Genomic DNA, 20,177 nt, shown 5'->3' with positions numbered 1-20,177 from the left:
TCACGGCCTCCACAAGCTTAAAAACAAAAAGTTACTCACCTTTCTAACTGATGTTCTTCGAGATGTGTTGCTCATATCCGTTCCAATTAGGTGTGTGCACACTGCATGCACGGCTGTCAAAGAATTTTTATCCTAGCACCACCTGGTGGGTCGGCTGTGGAGCCCCCTGGAGTGGTGCCTTCATGGTGCTCAATATATACCCCAGCTGACCCAGCACCTCCTTCTTGCTGGCTACTCTGACAGAGAGGAAGGGGGGCGGGTTTGGAATGGATAAGAGCAACACATCTCGAAGACCAGCAGTTACAAAGGTGAGTAACCGTTTTTTCTTCTTAGAGTGTTTGCTCATATTGATTCCAATTAGGTGACTCCCAAGCCTTACCAAGGCAGTGGGGTTGGAGTGAAGCACCGTGGATTGTAGGACTGCTCTACCAAACGCTGCATCATCTCTGGCGTGCCAGACGATGACATAGTGCGAAGCAAAAGTGTATACTGAGGACCACATTGCAGCTCTGCAGATTCCGGGATCGGCACCTGGGCCAGAAAAACCACCAACGAAGCCTGGGCACTTGTGGAATGAGCAGAGAGGGGCAGGGTCAGTACACCAGCCAGATCATAGCAAGCGCAGATGCAGGATGTGATCCATGAACAGATCCACTGAGAGGAGACCGGGAGGCCTTTCATCTGGAGCACCACCACAACAAAGAGCTGGGTCATCTATCTGAACGGCTTCATACGCTCAGTTTAGAAGGCAAGGGCCCTATGGACATGGAGGGAGTGCAGCTGCTGTTCCTGGCAACTGGCGGTGCGGTTTTGGATTAAAAAACGGGAGAAAAATGTCCTGGCTGATATGAAGGCTGATACCATCTTGGGAAGAAAGGCCAGGTGAGGCCGAAGCTGTACATTATCTTTATGCAAGATCATGTAGGGTGGTTCCGAGGTAAGGGCTCTGAGCTCAGAGACACGCTGTGCCGACATGATAGCGACAAGGAGAGGTAGACGAGGGAGCAGATGGTCAGCAGCTTGAACGGGATCCCCATGAGTCTGGAGAGGACCAGGTGAAGGTCCCATGTGAGGACTGGTCCAGGCCCTTGAGGAACCTACCAACTATGGGATTGGTGAAGACAGAGCGGCCATTCACATCCGAGTGAAAAGCCAAGATGGCCACACGGTGAACTCTGACAGAGGATGCCGCCAGGCCCTGCTGTTTTAGGTCCAGGAGATATTCCAAAATGAGAGGCACAGATGCCTGGAGAGGGTGCGTGAGTGTGCTAAGTGCACCAGCATGAAAACCACTTCCACTTAGCCGTATATGTGCCCCGAGTGGAAGGCTTCCTGCTGCCCATCAGTACTTGCTGAGAAGTTCTGAAGGGTTTAGCTATGCAGCATCCATGCTGTGAGGTGGAGAGATCATAAGTCGGGATGGCAGAGGCGACCATGATCCCAAGTAATCAGGTCTAGAAGAAGAGGCAATGGGACTGGCGTGTCCACAGAGAGCTCCAATAGCGTGGTGTACCAATGCTGTCTGAGCCACGCCGGAGCTACCAGAATCAGTCGAGCCCTGTCCCTGCGCACTTTCCTCAGGACCTTGTACACAAGGGGGAATGGGGAAAAGGCGTAAAATAGTCAACCCATTCACACGAGCAGGAAGGCATCTGAGAGAGAGCCCGGAGAGCGGCCTTGGAGGGAGCAGAAAGCCAGGCATTTCCAATTGCTGTGGAAGGCAAACAGGTTGACCTGGGGAAACCCCCATCTTCGGAAGATGGGGTGGATGACATCTTGTCGAAGCAACCACTCATGGGAGTGGAAGGAGCTGCTCAGGTGGTTCGCCAGCATGTTCTGGACCCCGGGTAGAAAGGACGCCACCAGGTGAATGGAGTGGGCTATGCAGAATTCCCACAGTCGAATGGCCTCCTGACAGAGCAGAGAGGAACGGGTCCACCCTTGTTTGTTGATGTAGAACATGGCAATGGTGTTGTCTGTGAGGACCACCACACAATGACCCTGCAGCCACTCCTGGAAGGCTCGACAGGCAAGGCGCACTGCCATCAACTCCTGGACATTGATATGAAGGGAGAGCATGGACAGGGGCCATAGGCTCTGCGTCTGAATGTTTCTGAAGTGGCACCCTATCCCAGGGCTGACGCATCCATGACCAGGGACAAGGAGGGCTGTGGGCTGTGAAGAGACTCCTTCACATACCATCCAGGGATTTAGCCACCAGTAGAGGGAAGCCAGGACCTACTCCAGGATGGTGACCATCAAGTTCAGGCTAAATTAACCTGGGCAATACACTGATGCTAGCCAGGCTTGTAACGGGTGGAGTTGAAGTCTGGTGTGCCTGGTCACGAATGTGCAGAAAGCCACGTGGCTGAGAAGACTCATTGCCGATGAGGTTGGGAAGCTCTGAAGGCTCCGAATAAGGCCCACAATAGCCTGGAAACGAGCATCCAGCAGGAGGGCTTGTAGCAGCACGGAGTCCAGAACCGCCCCGATGAATTCCATTCTCTGGGTCGGTTCTAGTGTCGACTTTGCCATGTTGAGAAGGAGGCATAACCGACTAAACGCGTCCGTGACCAAGTGGAGGTGGGACTGCACCTGTTCTCCGGGGAGTCCCCAGATAAGCCAGTCATTGAGGTAAGGGTATACCTGCACCCGCCCTCGACAAAGGAAGGCCGCCACGACCGACATACATTTGGTGAACACTCCGGGGGCCGTGGAGAGACCAAAGGGAAGGGCCGTGATCTGATAATGTTTGCAGTTGACCACAAAGCAGAGGAAGCATCTGTGCGCCAGATGAATCGCTATGTGGAAATACGCATCCTTCATGTCAAGGATGGCGTACCAGTCTCCAGGATCCAGGTAAGGTATAATGGTACCCAAGGAGACCATGCAGAACTTTAACTTTACCATGAACTTGTTGAGTCTGCGCAGGTCCAGAATGGGCTGAAGCCCGCCCTTTGCCTTGGGGTTTAGGAAGTATTAGGAGTAAACCCCCCTGCCCCTTAGCTCCCTCGGAACCTCTTCGATCGCCCCCATGTAGAGGAGCATCTGAACCTCCTGAATAAGGAGTTGCTCAGGAGAAGGGTCCCTGAAGAGGGACAGGGAGAAGAAAATTGGAGAGAGTATCCCACTTCCACCATGCGGAGGACCCAGCGGTCCGTGATTATGTGAGACCAAGCATAGTGGAAACAGGATAAACGACTCAAGAAAGGTGGGGTAGGATCCTGAACGAAGTCCAATACACTGTCCTCGGGCGTCCTTTCAAAAGGCCTGTTTTGAGCCTGACGAAGACTTGGACGGGCCCTGGCTTTGACCAGACTGGGAGTTGGAGGGTTTCCTCCTGCTATTATGCCCCCACCTCCTATAGAAATCCTGCCTCAGCTGAGGAGGATAGGAGCGTTGTTGCAGCTGCTGGGGTCTGAAGGGTTTCTGCTGGGTAGCTGGTGTGTGCATGCCCAGGGACTTCATCATCAACCTTGAGTCCTTAAGGCTTTGTAGCCTTGAATCAGTCTATTTCGAAAACAGGCCCTCTCCATCAAAGGGGAGGTCCCTGCAGTGTTTGGTGAAGTTCTGGTGGCAGGACGGAGGCTTGCAGCCAGGACATACGCCTCATTGCGATCCTTGAGGACAAAGTACATGTGGCGGAGTCCACAGTGTCCAGCAAGGCCTGCAACAAGGTCTGTGCCACTGTTTTGCCATCTTCTGCCAAACCCCAAATTCTTCTCAGGACTCAGGAGATACTAATGCCTTAATCTTCAGCATGGAGTTCCAGGAGTTAAAATTGTAACAAATTAGGAGCGCCTGCTGACTAGCGATCCTGAGCTGAAGTCCCCTCGAGGAATAAACTTTGTCCCCAAACAAATCAAGGTGCTTGGCATCCTTTGATTTCGCAGCTGGGGCCTGCTGGTCATGCTGTTCTTTTTCATTCACTGACACCACCATGAGCCAACTGGGCTGTGGGTGGGTGAACAGATAATCATACCCCTTCGAGGAGACAAAGTATTTCCACTCCACTCCCTTAGCAGATGGGGGGGATGGACGCAGGTATCTGCCAGATAGTTCTGGTGATGGTTTGGATGGTCCGAATAAGGGGTAGGGTTAACCTTGATGGAGCTTCTGTGGACAGAATATTCACCACAGGGTCCTCCACCTCTATCACCTCCTCCGCCTGCAGGTTCATATTCCATGCCACCCTGTGCAGGAGGTCCTGGTGAGCATGGAGGTCTATTGGCATCAATTTGCTAAGTAACAGACAGGGATATTTATTTTTTGGTGCCTGAAACTTAACATTCAGGCCCTGGACATTATTTAAGGAAGACCATACTGGGTCAGACCAAAGGTCCATCTAACTCAGTGTCCTGTCTTCCAACAGTGGCCAATGTCAGGTGCCCTAGAGGGAATGAACAGAACAGGTTATCATCAAGTGATCTATCCCCTGCCACCCACTCCCAGACTCTGGCAAACAGAGGCTAGGGACACCATCCCTGCCCACCTTGGTTAGTAGCCACTGATGGATTTATCCTCCATAAGTGTATTTAGAGTTAATATATGTTATAGCTATAAACTTACACAAGCTGTGTTCTTCACCACATGTCCTACAATCACAACAACTCTTCCTTTGAAGCTCTGGAGTGTGGCAGTAGCAGGGCACTGGATGAGCTCTCCTTCCGCAGTGAATGCTGAGCCAAATGGAATGTTGATGCTGCCTGAAATGTGGCCACGATTAAAGCTGACGAGCAACACAGTTAAGGGAAACATGAAAAAAGAAACTGGATACATCCATACCTGCTGAACAGCAAGTAGCTCAGTGAGGCTGGGGTCTCTAAGTGCTACCACAATACAAACAAACCACCAGGAGCGAACCCAGCTCTCGGATATGTATTTACGCACCACTCCCATTCAAGTCAATGTGACTTTCAATTTTAGCACAAAATTTGGATGGTACAGTTTTAACTCATACCTGTAAATGATGAACTTTTGGGGGTATTTTTTTCCTCTCCATTGCTAATACCAATGATATATGTAAATGAAACAAACTGTCTAATGTGCAAGCAGCTGTCACAGTATAATTCCCAAATCTGGACCTTAGCGTCCAGGATACGGGTACTATCATAAAGTCCTCTAAGCTTAATTACCAGCTTAGATTCTGTAGCGCTGCCACCAATCAGGAATTTTTAGGGCCTGATACCCTCTGGTCCCCCCTAAAACCTTCCCAGGGGACCCCAAGACCCAGATTCCTTGAGTCTCACAACAAAGGGAAATAAACCATTCCCTCCCACCTCTTTACCTCCTCCCAGATCTTTCCTGCCTGGGTACACTAGGAGATACCGTGAATCAATTCCTTGAAACACAACATAGAGAGATCAAGTTTCTCTCTCCCCGTCACCCAGAGGCAATACAGATTCAAGCTGCGTGAATCTAACACAAAGAGGAAATTTACCTTTCCCTCCCTGCTTCCCCCTCACCCAGAGGCAATACAAATTCAAGCTGCGTGAATCTAACACAAAGAGGAAATTTATCCTTCCCTTCTCCCCGCCAATTCCCTGGTATATACAGACTCAATTTCTTTGAGCCTTAATTAGGAGAGAAAAATCAACAGGTCTTAAAAGCAAAACTTTTAATAAAAAAGAAAGAAAAAAAGTAAAAGGTTTATCTCTGCACTTTAGATGGTAAACAGTTACAGGGTCTTTCAACTTATAGAAAGAAACTTTCTCCAGCAGAAACACAGTTTAAGCTACTTCCAGCAAGTACATATATGCAAATGGAAAAAAACAAATTAAAAGACTATGACCGCCTTTTCTTACTTACAATTCTGAATAGATAAGAGACTGTAGCAGGGAGATTGGCAGAAACCTGGTTGCACCTCTAGCCCCATCCAGGACCCAGAGAGAACAAAGCCAAACCCCAAACCCACAAACAAAGGCTTCCCTCCACGAGATTTGAAAGTATCTTGTCTCCTGATTGGTCCTCTGGTCAGGTGTTTGCAGGTCACTGTTTGTTAACCCTTTATAGGTGAAAGAGACATTAACCCTTAGCTATCTGTTTATGACAGCAGCTCCCGCCTCCTCCCCCTTGGCTGATACGACACAGGCTACTTTGTTCTTATTGGATTAGTATATATCAAGAACCTCATTTATTGTTTACCCATATTGAAAACAACAGCTGCCACATCACAGGAAAACTAATAGCATGAAGATTTATTTGCTGTTTGAAAAGTGACAGATGGAATCATTTCAAATTTTGCAGTGGTCAATGAGTACTTAGTTTCACAGGAGAAAGCAGAGATTTATGCTCAGGGACACATCATTCTGTCTTTTTTATCAGCATGCAGCCCTTAAACAGCCATGGGGTGGGTGGGTGGGTGTGTGTGTGAGTCTTTGATACGGTGCTGTAGATGGTTTTTTCATAAAACCAATCCAGGAGTTCCATTTTGTTTTTTACTAATTCCTTTTAAAATAGGTTTTATCCATAGCTAAAGATATGAAGTATGAACAAAATCTCAGCTAACTAAAAATGGAAGAACATTTCCCAAACTGAAATTGAACTCAAAACTGAAGTTTGAAAGAGTTTGTTTTATTATTTGCTTATTCTTAAAATTTTCACAAGCATCTGCATCTCTTAGTTTCAACAGAAACTTAAGCACTGCAAGAAGTTCCAGTGACATGTAGGACTGTTCTGGGGTTAAATACACTGAACGGGAAATCAGATGACTGGGGTTCTATTCTTGGCTCCACTACTGACTCAATGAGAAGCATTTACTCTGTATACTTCAGTTTCCACATCTTTAAAATTGGGATATTACTTGCCTACTTCACAGAGGTTTTAAATTTCTTATAGGTTTTCAGACAAAGGGTGCTAGACAAATTCTTATTTACAGCCTTATGAAAATCAAGAAATTCTGTGTATCATATGGGACACCTATGAAAGGGTTAGTATGTAAAAGCCAACAACTCCTAGATGTTGTTAGGTAAAGTCTGGATGCAAAAAAGGAGCTAGGTCCCTAAGCCCCAGTTCTGGCACCACTTTGATGCACAGAACTTCTGCTGAAGCTTGCACGTGCCTACACTCAGTTGGCACCTAAGTTTTTGTAGTATAAGTTCCCTAGCCACAGACGTTCCTGTCTCTGCAGGACATGCGCACTGCTTCCTCTCTCTCAGTCTCCAGATACCTATTACCCACCTAAGCCCCAGAGTGATTCACAAACCATGGGAAGACAGGTGTTCAGCCACCTAAGTTGCCTGATATGGTAGGTACAATCTGAGCATTCCTGCCAGATCAGTCCTCTCAGGTGAGCTCATGAAAAACAGCTGGGGAGAAAAAGGAGAACCTCCCACATAAAACTTTTAGCTCATTGGTTAGGCAACTCATCTGGGATGTGGGAGAAACCTGGTTCAAGTCCCCACTTCATCTGAGAGGGAGAAGGGATTTCAATCGGGATCTTCTACCTCTCAGGTGAATGAATTCCTTAACTATTGGGCTATGGGAAATTCTAGCGCTAACAGTGAGTGGGCAACATTATGCAATATCATATATCAAGCCGCTCTCGTCACCTTGATGGGCAAAATGTCATCGAGATTGGCTTGATGAGAATGACGCAATAATTCAATAGCTACTCACTAAAAACACGAGATGTATAATCACATTTTTGTATCCTTGTAGGCAGTTTTAACACATAGGAATCTGTGTCGTAATATCCAATTTCAGCTCAGAAACATGCAAGATCAATGATGGAATGCCAAGGCAGATGAAATCCAGGGCTATGCTGACCCTCAGAAGCCCAAGGACTTCTATGCTGCTTTGATAGATGCACATAGTCCAATACAGCATTATTTTGAAGAGTGCAGATAGCCTAACATTGATGTCTGATAAAGGAGAAATCCTTCAGAGGTGGCACAAGCATTTCAGTGATCTTTTGAAAACACTGTCCAACATCACGGACGAGGCATCGATAAGAGCAATGGATCAGCCACCTTGTAATGACAACATGGATGCAGCCCCATCCCTTGACTAAGTCAGCACTGCAATCAGTACCATGAAGAACTAGAGCTCCCAGATCTGATGGCATTCCTACAGAAATATTCAAGTATGGAGGCAAAATCCAGCTGAGGTGACTACACGGACTATTTCTCAATATATGGAGCAATGAAGATTTACTGTAAGACTTCAAAGACTCTAAACTGTCACCATATACAGAAGAAAGGCGAAAAGTCTGACAATGGCAACTATCACGGTATCTCATTACTCTCTATCACTGGAAAGGTTCTGACTAGAACACTCTGATTGTCTGCTATGCAAAATAACTAAATGCATTACCAGAGTTGCAATGTGTGATGGTGTGGGACTCACCCCTGTGGCGCCTCCTGCTGGTCCTCTCAGGGAATTAGCTCTTTTCCAGCCTCGGAGAGCCCTCTACAGGCCAATGTCCCACTGCAGCTGGCCCCGTGTCCCTCCCAGACGCCGGTGCCCTTTTATCTGGGATGCTACACCCTGACAATACCCCCACACTCTCCCTCTGGGTCTCCCCTCTCTGGGAAACCCCCAACCCTCTAATCCCCACCAACCTGGCCTCAGTCTGGGCTACTGCCAGTCATCATCAAGCTCCCACTCCCTTGGGCAGACTACAGTGTAAAAGCCACTCATCATTGGCAAGGGGGTTCAGACCTGCTGCCTCCCTGGACTGCCCTCTGCAACCCCCAGTACCCGTTGGCCTTCTGCTAGGCCGCAGCCTGGGGCTTTCCAGGCTGGAGCCTCCCCAGCTCCTCTCCCTTTCCCCAGCCCTGCCCCACTCAGGTACTCTGCTCAGATCCCTACAGCCAGGTCCCTCCCTCTCAGAAGCTAGAGGGAGTCTGTGCCAGCTCCTGGTTCACTGGCCTTTTATACAGGCCAGCTGTGGCCTGAATGGAGCATGGCCCAGCTGTGGCCGCTTCCCCAATCAGTCCAGCTTAGCAACTCTCAGCTACAACCTTCTCCCAGGGCTGTTTTAAGCCCTTCAGGGCAGGAGCGGGTGACCACTCCACTACACAATGTGATTTTAGGCCAACAGATGGAATGAAAGACAAGATATTTGTAGCCCATGAGATGGAGGAGAAATGTAGAGAACAGCAACATGACCTTTACATTGTCTTTAGTGAACTGGTTAAAACATTTGACTCCGTCAATAGATGTGGCTTTGGGAATTATTACATAAGTTTGGTGAATTTTTCTGGACAAACAACATTCTGAGGCTCTTTCACGATGGAATGCTTGGAAAAGTCTGTGTAGATGGTGTTCTGTCTGACCCATTTCTTGTCACTATAGGTTTTACGCATGCTGCATAATTGGTCTACTCTTATTTAATATCTTCTACACAGCAATGCTTATTATGCTACAAGAGCCCTGAATGCTGGTATCAGGATATGTTTCCAATTCTCTGGAACAGGCTGCGATCTTCCACAAAGGTCTTCAGGCAGTTGTTCATGAGCTGCTGTGTCTCAATACCTGTGGTCTAGACAAGACACAATTGATTGTGACTGGAGCTGCAAAGTCTGCAAAAAGATATGGGCTGATATTCTGAAAAAGACAGAGGTGAGAGGCCATGTATCAACCTGCACCAGGGAAACTCTACATGAAATCAAAAATCACCATCAGAAACACACAGCTAAATGGTGTTACAGGCTTTCACTATCTTGGTAGTATACTGTAGATTTATGTTAGTATAGACAAGGAACTGACAAATCATATCAACAAAACCAGGTCATCATTCGGCTGACTATCAGGAAGAGTTTGGTGGCAACATGATATTAAACCAAGTCTGTAAATCAGTTGTGCTGTCCAACTTATTGTACGGGTGTGAGACCTGGACCCTCTACAGGCATCATATTAAGCTTCTAGATAAGATCCACTTACAACATCTGCACTCCAGACTCTGCATCAAATGGCGGGATAAAGTTACCAATAATGAAGTTCTAGAATGTAGTCACTCCACAGAGACTGAAGCCAGGCTTATCGCAACACAGTTATGCTGGGCTGGTCACGTACTGAGGATGGACAACACCAGAATGTCAAAGCAGTTGCTGTACAGCAATCACATAGGAGATGGCCAAAAGAAATGCTTCAAAAGACACACTGAAGCATAATTTGAAACAGTGCAACACTGAGACTAAGAGCTGTGAGTCATCAGCAACTGACAGACCACACTGGCAAACAGTAGTCAACGACGGGGTTACCCAGTTCAGGGTAAACTGTCGTATAGATCTTGAGGCACAGAGGCCGAGTTGTGAACAGTGGCAGATTCAGCAGGCACTGACTGTAATCCCTTCCTCGGCATCAAGCTACGTACTTCATGTGGAAAGGACTGCCACTTGCACATCCGTCTGTTTAGCTACAACTGTACAGTACTCAGAAGCCGTAATACTGTCATCAGCATCGTCTTCCATTATGAAGGACAATATGCTGTGTTCCAGTGTCTCTCTCTTTCAATCTCTTCTCTTGAAGCTATTCCACTTTGGATAAATAATCCAAGAATTATTTGAGCCAGAGAGCACAACCCAGCAATGACTTTATAGCCTGGTGGTTAGACCTTTCACCCAGGATGTAAGACACCCATTATCTAGTCCTCCTGCTCCAAAGTCACAACAACTAACTCCTTTTATACATCCAGACCTAAATGTCCTGCTCCCAAGGTATATAGTCTAGCAAGATTTTATGAACAAGTAATGAACATGAAAAAGTGTGTGAAATCTTTTGGGTACAAATTAAGAGAAAAAACACAACACTGGGCCATTCTTCCACTAGCTTGAATAAAATTATAACAGAAATGACTATTTGTGCAGGTAAGCATGGCAGACATCTTTTTTTTCCTAGTATACAGGAGGAGTAGGTTTGGGGGAGCAGAAAAGTAAAAGTAGAATTTGCTTCAAAAGCATACGAGTCACAAGTATGGAGATTAGTCACTATTTATGGCTGAACTTGTAGAAGGCTAGTAGACTGCAGGCTTTAATTATAAGAAGTTGAATTGGAAGGAGCTAAGAGTTAATCTTTTAAGATTAATACTAGCATGCCTTTCTTAAATGTGATTAGTGTGAACAGTTCAAGTTTGATGACTATCACCGTTGCATGATGGGAAAGCATTAAAAAAACCTTTTGAAAGATTAATAAGAGCGAGAACCCCAAACCACTAATTACTGTTGTTTATTCATGTCTAATTGGAAGGAAGACTCTCGCCTCCACCACAAACTGTACAAACAGTTCTTATTCACAGCTCCATTGTAAATAGTACTAAGTAAGATAAAAGTTTAAAAATAGGACCGTTCTTTTAGACAGAACATGTCTTTGCCCATATTGAGTATTCTAAGCTGCTCAATGCAACAACTGACCTAACCTTTAAATAGAATAAAATACATTTACTTAGAGTAATGACATTAGTATCTAACTATGCACACTGTGTTTTTTTTTTGTGGTTTGTATTCTTTCTAATCTTAAGTGACCATCTTAACCATTCGAGTCCTTAGCTGATTACAAAGGCAGAGATTTTGTGGAAGACTGAAAGACCATAAAGTACTTAGCTAGGACCTTCATAAAAGGAGTGGAATACTGCCAGTATTTCTGCTAACATGTTTAATGAAAAGAGGCTACAACAGAACTGCTGACTTTCTACTGCAATAGAAAATGCTCAGAGTACATTACCTTTTCATTACAAAGTTTTCTCTTGGTAAAATAATCTTGGAAGAAAAGGGTCACTAGATCTTACACTCGCAATATGTACTTCATTACAATACAGCAACTCCTTAGTATCCAAGGACAGCCTTACAATGAAGTTATGCTGGACACTGTTTAAAAAATGTCATGAACAAGAAACCTGTTGGAATTCCTCTGTTTCCCACCAAATCACATTAAAAGCTATTCTGCTCTTTCTTTCTTGTAGAACAATAAAGTTGTGCATGAAAAGGCATCATATTAGCGAAATATTAACATAAACTACAAAATGATTCTCTTATAGAGAGATTCTCTTATAACTGTGCATATTGAGATACTCTCTTATAACACTCCCAAAGCGATACAGCATTTTTCTGAAGATAGGTAATAGTAATATATAACAGGAAATACAGCAATACTATACAAACTTTTTGCATTAAGATGAAAATGTTTGAAGGCTGAGTACCTCCCATCCCTGAGTGAATATACAATAGCATAGGTGATGCATTCTTCTTAGGATTTCACCTACATGTTCAGAATACCTGACAGTCAGTCAAATTCTTATGTATAGTGTATATTCTCTGGGAGATATTGGGACATTCCCAGATAACAGGTCAACTAACTCAATGGATTATTTTATTACCAGTACAAGCTCACTTTTCAGCAAGGAGACTCCTCACTTCTTACAACCCTGGAGCCTGATGTCTGCTATTTATTCACAGAATAGGTACAGCATGAGTAACCGGCAGCTTCCCACACTAAACCGCCTATTAATATGCCTCAGACTGACCAGAAAGACAGAACAGGATCTTGGAACGGTGAGTCTGCTAACAAGAGAACTACTTAGTGAAATTCTGATGAGGATTTATTATGAGAATAATAGCTACATTCTTTATGATAAAGAGTCTATTTCCTGTATAATAGCTCAAGTTTCTGCTGGTCTTCTAAATAACATGGTAGATAGAAAAGAGGACCAAATTAAAAGTCTTTCCTACTTTGACCCTTACTATGAATATAGCTTAAAAATTAACCTTAATTCTGTGAGGGGAAAAAAGTCACTGAAGTCCAGACAATGATGAGTCAAATGATTCAGATACCTGAGCCTGTGACTAACATGAAACTCAACTGATGCATGAAATTAATAAATACAAGGAAAAAATTACACTTCCATGCTTTGATCCTCTGTTTTATCTAGACAGCAGATCATGCTGAGCATTCAAGTTCTGGCACCTTTCCAGTTATGATGTGGAATAGTCTCCCAATTCTACCATGCTCTGTTTTGCAGTAAACAGTGTCAAATATTAAATATGAGGAAAATATTTTAGTCACTGCCTCTTCCTAAGTTTACCATTCCCCTTAAAAGAAAGGATTTATCAAGCTGTAAACTCCTGAAAAAGCCAGTAACATTTTAAAAGATTAAGACATTTGATACCTATGTCAGCTCAGGGTAAAAATCATCCAAGTCACATATGAACCCTAAATAGTTAATATTGATCCGTTACTGAATGGAAACTTTGTTTAAAGAAAAATAAACATGGAACACTTTCTAGCAATCCTACTCTTCTTGAGCACCATACTGTCTTAAAAGAAAGCTTATATAGATATTCTATAGTTTAGAACAGCTCTTTTCTCAGATGCATACAGCATGGTACATTTTGCATAGTACCGAATATATGCTTGCACTATGTAATAATTCTGTGGATATCTAAACTGCAATCAAATTTGCGCTAACATTTTGTGACAACCCACGTTACTGTGATCTGGTGAACAGAAACAGGAATCTGGGACCTGACCCTTTAAGTGAGGCATCACAGCCTGTTACCCAGAAAAATTAGGTACATATCCTTCAAAAGCAATAATCTGTACCAGCTTTACTGTTATGAAAGGAAGTTTTTATAAATTGGTAAATAAGTAATTACAAATAAATAACTATACTTTAAAATGTTGCCTAGGGCATTAAGAGACTCACCTAACAATGTGTTGTGATCTATCCCACTTTTAGATGGAGACTGCTGACAGAGATATGCTCCTTGCTGAAAGAATCACATAATTGGGGGGAAAAAAAAAAAAGAAGCAAAATGAAAAAATCCTTGAAGTTGTATATGTTAAATTAAAAGCCATGTTTGAAGGATGTAATGAAAAATATACTGGGTACAATCGTCAGCTGCACTGAGAAAAAGGTGGCTGTCGGCTGCCTTTATGCCTTCTCTGATCGTGAGTCAGCAGGATATCTGAACAAGCCTCTCTGAGTAAGTTAGAGCAGCCACAGGGCTACTTTAATTCACACCAATACAATACTCTCCTTAGGAATTTTTTTTCTAGGTGGGGATTGGCAGAACACATCATATACCACCCTTTCCGCTTCCCCTCTAGCCCCCAAAAGCTCATCCCCTCTCCTGACACATCCATTGAACCAGTGGAGGAGAAGGAGTGGAGCAGAGAGCTACTGGCGGAAAACCTCCTATGTCAGCTTTACACCAGCCCAAAATTCCATCATGTCAGGAGAATCTTCAGGAGCTGCTGGCAACTTCAACGTCACTGTGTGATATCCAGTGGCACAAAATGATGTCATTGGGATCGCGGATCCAGCCCACAGCCTGAGGAGCAAGAGAGACTAACTTATAGGGCAACTTCTTTGCCCTTTTTTCCACAGAAAATGAGTTTCCACTATCAACCCTACCTTAAGACTGTCTGCTGCATATCTTAGCGCTATTTAAATTATTTATCATGTGCAATTAAAATAGACAGGAGCAGTGGTGAATGGGTCAATATGAAGGATACTCTTCGCTATTACGGATATCAACTACAAGCAGTTTTGGCTTGCTAGATTTGGTTTTCTTTGTTGGCGTTTTGAAGTGACTAGGTCCTGTCAGCTCACACAAGTCAATCAGATCTTCTGCTGAAATCCGTGGTGACACTTCCGCCTTCAGGTCATTCAACTGGATAGAGTCCCTAGACTTTAAAGAGAGAAAAATAAAATCTTTAAAATGATGTAACTATTTATTTGTGGTGTTATTGTAGCTGTTGGTTGCTGGCTGTTAGAGACACAGAGTGGGTGAGGTTAATATCTTTTATTGATCCAACTTCTGTTGGTGAAAGAGATGAGCTTTCGAGTTTACACAGACCTGAAGAAAATCTCTGTGCAAGCTCAAAAGCTTGTCTCTTTCATTAACAAAAGCTGCTCCAATAAAAGATATAAGCTCACCTAGTTTCTCACTTAACTGTTTAGGCATTATCCAGCATTCATTGCAACTTCTGCTTTATATGATCATCCTAAATATAAAAATGAAGTTTTGCATAGAAACATTCCTTTCTTATAACTACAGACAAGTTTGAGATAAGCCATATAGCACTGCATCTAGAACTTTTCAAATTATTCATTGTGGATCATTTATCTGAAAAACTTAGTTCTATTTTCTGTTTGAAAATTATCCATAAATAGATTTTTAAGAACATGTCATTTGCAATTGTTTGAGGAATAGCTTGTGAAAACAAATTTTAGCCTGTTCTTGGTTCATGAAGTGTTCACTACTGATAAGATCCTCCCCTTCACTCCAGCCACTTTATGCAAGGTAAAGGGGCCCTAAAAGCCTTGGATCTCTTCAGAGGAGGACTTCCCCAATTCAAGAACTGATGTAGACAGCCACACGAAGAGGACATGTGTCATAAACAGATAAGAAAAGTTAATAGAACAGAAGTGCTTCATATCTCTTTGCCTGGAAAGGGTTAACAAGAACAGTGAGCCTGGCTGTCACCTGACCAGAGAACCAATCAGGAGACAGGATACTTTCAAATCTTGAGGGAGGGAAGTTTTGTGCTGTGCTGTTAGTGTTTGGTGGTTGTTCACTCTGGGAGCTCAGAGGGACCAGACGTGCAACCAGGTTTCTCTCCAATCTCCCTGATACAGGCTCTTATAGATTCCAAATAGTGAGTACTAGGTAGATAAAGCGAGTTAGGCTTATGTTTGTTTTCTTTATTTGCAAATGTGTATTTGGTTGGAAGAAGTTCAAATGTGTATTTGGTTGGAAGGAGTTCAAATTGGTATTTTGCTGAAAAGATTTTAATTTGTACTTGTATACTTAGGCTGGGAGGGTGTTCCCAGTGTCTATAGCTGAAAGACCCTGTATCTATTCCATCTTAAATTTACAAAGATAATTAAAAGTTTCTTGTTTAAGAACCTGATTGTTTTTTTTTATTCTGGTGAGACCCCAGGGGACTGGGTCTGGATTCACCAGGGAATTGGTGGGGAGAAAGGAGGGAAGAGGGAGAGAGAGGCTAATTTCTCTCTGTGTTAGGATTACTGTCTCTCTCAGGGAGAATCTGGGAGGGGAAGAGAGAAGGAGGGAGGAAGGTGCATTTTCCTCTCTGTTTCAGGATTCAAGGGGTTTGAATCACACAGTGATCTTCCAGGGTAACCCAGGGAGGGGAAGGCTGGGAGAGGCAACAGTGAAGGAAAGGGTTTACTTTCCTTGTGTTAAGATCCAGAGGGTCTGGATCTTGGGGGCTCCCGGGTAAGGTTTTTGGGGGGACCAGAGTGTACCAGGCACTGGAATTCCTGGTTGGTGGCAGTGCTACAGGTTCTAAGTTGGTAATTAAGCTTAGAAGAATTCATGCTGGTACCCCATCTTTTGGACGCTAAGGTTCAGAGTGGGGAATTATACCATGACAACATGTCAGGAATCGGATGGATGAGAAGTGAGTGGGGAGGAAATTCTGGGCAGCAGCAGGGCCCATAGGTCACCTGGGAAACCCACCATAATTTAGACCGTTCCATGGAGCTGTCTAAATTATGCCAGAGGCTACACCAGTCCCCAGAGTAGCCCGGGATCAAGAGGATGCAAAGATGACCTTAACCTCCCCGATCTGTGGTTCTGGCCTTCATCTCTGAGGTGCAGCACAGAATCTCTCCCTATGCCCTTTCACTATTTATTCTTCTCCCATTGAACCACATTATTGGTCACCTAAGTCACTTGGTATAGTTTCTGGATGAGCTAAGCTGTATAAAAATTATTTGGGAACATTCAGCTAATTTATTGTGGTGCCACAGAAATACTCTATTATTTGCCCAACAGCCTTTCCACTATGAATGCTCTCACAAATATTCAGAAGCACTAGAATCTGTGATGCTTTTGCTTTTTGTTATTATTGTGAAAAAACACATGTAAATAAGCCACCCAAAAAACGAACAAAATAATGCATCCTGAAAACCAGCAAAGTGAATCAGTGCATCTTATTCCCAAATATATTTTGTGAACAATGTATATTGATAATTGCTCATGAATGCAAAACCACTAAATTACAGTAGAGTTTATGTACAGGGAATTTCAGTGAGATGATCACAAAATGCAGAAAGGTGGGCCACAAAGTGTGGTAGAGCTTTTCCAACCATAGTGTTTGTTTATAATTGCGAAATGGCTGAATTTTTAAGAAGCTAACTTTAAATCAGGTTCTCACTGTAGAAGAATCACCGCTACCCAATCCAATGAATTTCATTTAAAAAAAAAAAAAAGCCATGACAAACAAATATACTTTGCAGCATGCTCAAAAGGCCAGCAAACTCAACCTCAGTAAGAGTGATACAAGGAAATGAATTCCAGTCATGCAAACTCATTGAGAATGTCCAGTTACCAACACCATAGTGTTTAAATCTTGAGTTTGTTGAAAATCTCAGCTGATCTCATGAGGGATGGTAAAATACCCAAGGACTTAAAATAGTAGAATGCATTATGCCACCCATGTTATCTCTAAACAGGACTGAGTGGAAGTGAGTTAGATCATTTTCACCAGTAACCCCACAGCAATTTTGCATCCGCAGCTAACGGATCTCTATGGGGAAGTCTCAATACTTCAGCTTCAAATGTCACCAGCTTTAACTTTTCAAAGCATCCATACCAAAGCAAACATTATTTTTTTCTATATTTAGAAAATCCAGCACAGGACATGTGGTTCAGAGGCTTCAGTGCACCACTGCATTGCATTTTACTGTAGTCTGCAGAAGTAGCATGTACCAATCACCACTTTGTCCACTTGTCTCATTGCCTAATAATGGCATTTACAGGTATCTGATTTGCATAATATTTTAACCTATCAGTAAAGACTTAATGAAGTCAGTCACGTATGCACAAAAACTAAATTCAGCTCCATTGAGCCAAAATGTAGCCCTGCTGTATGTGACTCCAATGGAGCTTTTCTTGCTTACACCAGGGCTGAATTTGTCCCTATGCAACTGTTGTGCTCCTACTGTGTTTGAGGTCAAACATAGGTGAAATTTTATAACTTCTGAGTGTTCAGCTGTTTCCAGTGAATTATTCCAGCTTGTCTGGAGACAAATCTGTGCAGGATAGCTGGGAACTGCTAGAGTGAGCATCTTTTGGAAGCTGTTTAGACTACTGTTTTGGTGACTGTTACTGATGGAATACTTTTTTTGTGTTAATTAAAAGCTAGCTATTTTGTTTAGAAAATCCAAATGTGTGCTCTGCAATTCTCCCATACGCAACAAGGTTCTGGGGCCACTTCTCCCCAATACAGGTATTACTCCCATTAACATTACTGGACATTATATGCACATCATACAGTAAATACAGCCCAGATGTAAAATACAAAATAGAAAAATTAAAAATTTAAAAATTCCTACATTACTGGTCAACATTACTGCATTGATTTTAAGAGTTAAATATATAAAATATATAAAATACATAAATATATATGTATATAATATATATATAATATATAAATAATATATATAAAATATATATATAAAATTAAAAATCTAAAAATTGTTCCTACATTACTGGTCAACATTACTGCATTGATTTTAAGAGTTAAATATATAAAATATATAAAATATATATATATATTATATATATAAAATATATAAATATATAAAATGCTGTTTAAAAGCAGGATTATTCTAAGAGTATAGGGGGCTGAATTTTATGCTTAGAGGAAAACAGAACCATAATTCATAGAATTATCTTTGTCACCTAATCTCTTGTATATATGCATGGGTATGTTGATACCGATTCAGTACCTAGCTTGTCATTTGCTTTGCAATTTTTACTTATCAATGAGGAAACATATACATAAGGGAACAGGAGTGCTAGCAATCAGGAGACATTGACACACTTGTGATCAGAGTATTAAATAGAGCTGAGGAGAAGATGGTTTTCCCGTCCCATGAACATTTTCAAGATATCAAAACATTTTCCCATCTCAAATTGGGATGAAAAGTCAAAATCTTGACAATTTTTGCAAATCAAATCTGAAAAAAAATTTGCTCCGGGTCAATCAAAACAATTTCTAAACATTTCATTTTGGTTTTGATCTTCTCTCTTTTTTTAAGCTTTAAGTCTAAATTTAATAAACTTCAAAATAAAAAGTCATTTAAACTCAGAAAATTGAAACTTATTACCCTCCAAAATTTCAAGTCAGATTTGTCAAAACCAATCAACCAATTTGCAAACAGTTTCAGTTCCAATGAATCAACATTTTCCAGCCCTCACCCCACAAAAAAAACCACAAAAACAAAACAACAGTGCAATGAAAAATGAGTTATCAGGTCTGGTATTAATTAACTCAAGTAATTACTGCTAGTGCTAGCCCTTGCTTCAGCAGTGTGCTGCAAACATGTGCTAGGTTATATTGATACAGCAGAACCTCAAAGATACAATCACCAGAGTTACAGACTGACCTGTCAACCGGACACCATGTGAAACCGGAAGTAACTAATTAGGGAGTAGTGGGGACCAAAGAAAGAAAGAAAAAGAAATACTGTACTGTACTGCATCTTAAAAGTAGGCACATTTGGGCTGCATGTCCCAACGTATGGGGCAGCTACTTACAGCTAGGAGGTGATGACACTGGGGCTTCCAGCCCAAGGCAGCTGGAGTTGGAAGAGCAGGAGCCCACCCCACCAGCCGGGAGAAGGATGCACATTTTTTTTTCATCACTCCCCTCCTCCAGTAAGGAGGGAGACACACTGTTTTTATCCTCTCCCCCCGGCCGGGAAGAGGACAAGGTTACAAACTTAGTAAGAAAGAAGCTACCAGCGCCGAGGAGGGAGCAGAGCTGCTGCTGGAGCCTGGCCTGGAGTGTTAGCTGCTGGAGCCCAAAGCACACTGCCTAATTCAGTGCACAGTATGGATGCACACAGGGGAAGAATTAAGGTTGAACAGGCAACCTTAAATCTGGTATTTCCTATGCTTGTATAATAGAAGTCATAATCATCAACATTCTTCATTATCCCCAATGGGTAAATAGCAAACAAGTGAGCCCTAAGTAAGACTATGCCTACACTATGAGCTAGGGATGCAATATCCCTGCTCACATATACATTCTCGTGCTAGCACTCATTGAGCTACCAGGAGTATAAATACCATTGTAGCCACAGTGGCATGGGTAGCAGCAGTGGAAGCATGGCTGAGCTGTGTTCAGTACATATTCAGTGGTTTCAGGAGAGCTTGTATTCAGTCCGACTCAGCTGTGTCTCCACTGTTGCTACCTGG

At 43.0% G+C, this 20,177-nt stretch overlaps 2 protein-coding genes across 3 annotated transcripts in view; one reads left to right on the top strand and one right to left on the bottom strand.

Moving 5' to 3' along the window:
- Positions 1-20,177, top strand: part of NPNT (nephronectin) — a 665,225-nt gene that overhangs the window by 144,218 nt on the left and 500,830 nt on the right. The window lies entirely within an intron of this gene.
- Positions 1-20,177, bottom strand: part of TBCK (TBC1 domain containing kinase) — a 180,532-nt gene that overhangs the window by 17,309 nt on the left and 143,046 nt on the right. For both annotated transcript variants that reach the window (XM_050944493.1, XM_050944494.1), the window contains 2 exons: positions 14,455-14,630; positions 4,570-4,729 (listed from right to left, as the gene is read on the bottom strand). In XM_050944493.1, the coding sequence (XP_050800450.1) occupies positions 4,570-4,729; positions 14,455-14,630 (336 nt within the window). The remainder of the gene's footprint in view (positions 1-4,569; positions 4,730-14,454; positions 14,631-20,177) is intronic.

The sequence above is a fragment of the Gopherus flavomarginatus genome, chromosome 3, assembly GCF_025201925.1.
Source record: "Gopherus flavomarginatus isolate rGopFla2 chromosome 3, rGopFla2.mat.asm, whole genome shotgun sequence".
NCBI lineage: Eukaryota > Metazoa > Chordata > Testudines > Testudinidae > Gopherus > Gopherus flavomarginatus.
Note: the sequence above shows the minus strand (reverse complement) of the source record. Positions and strands in the feature narration are given on the sequence as shown.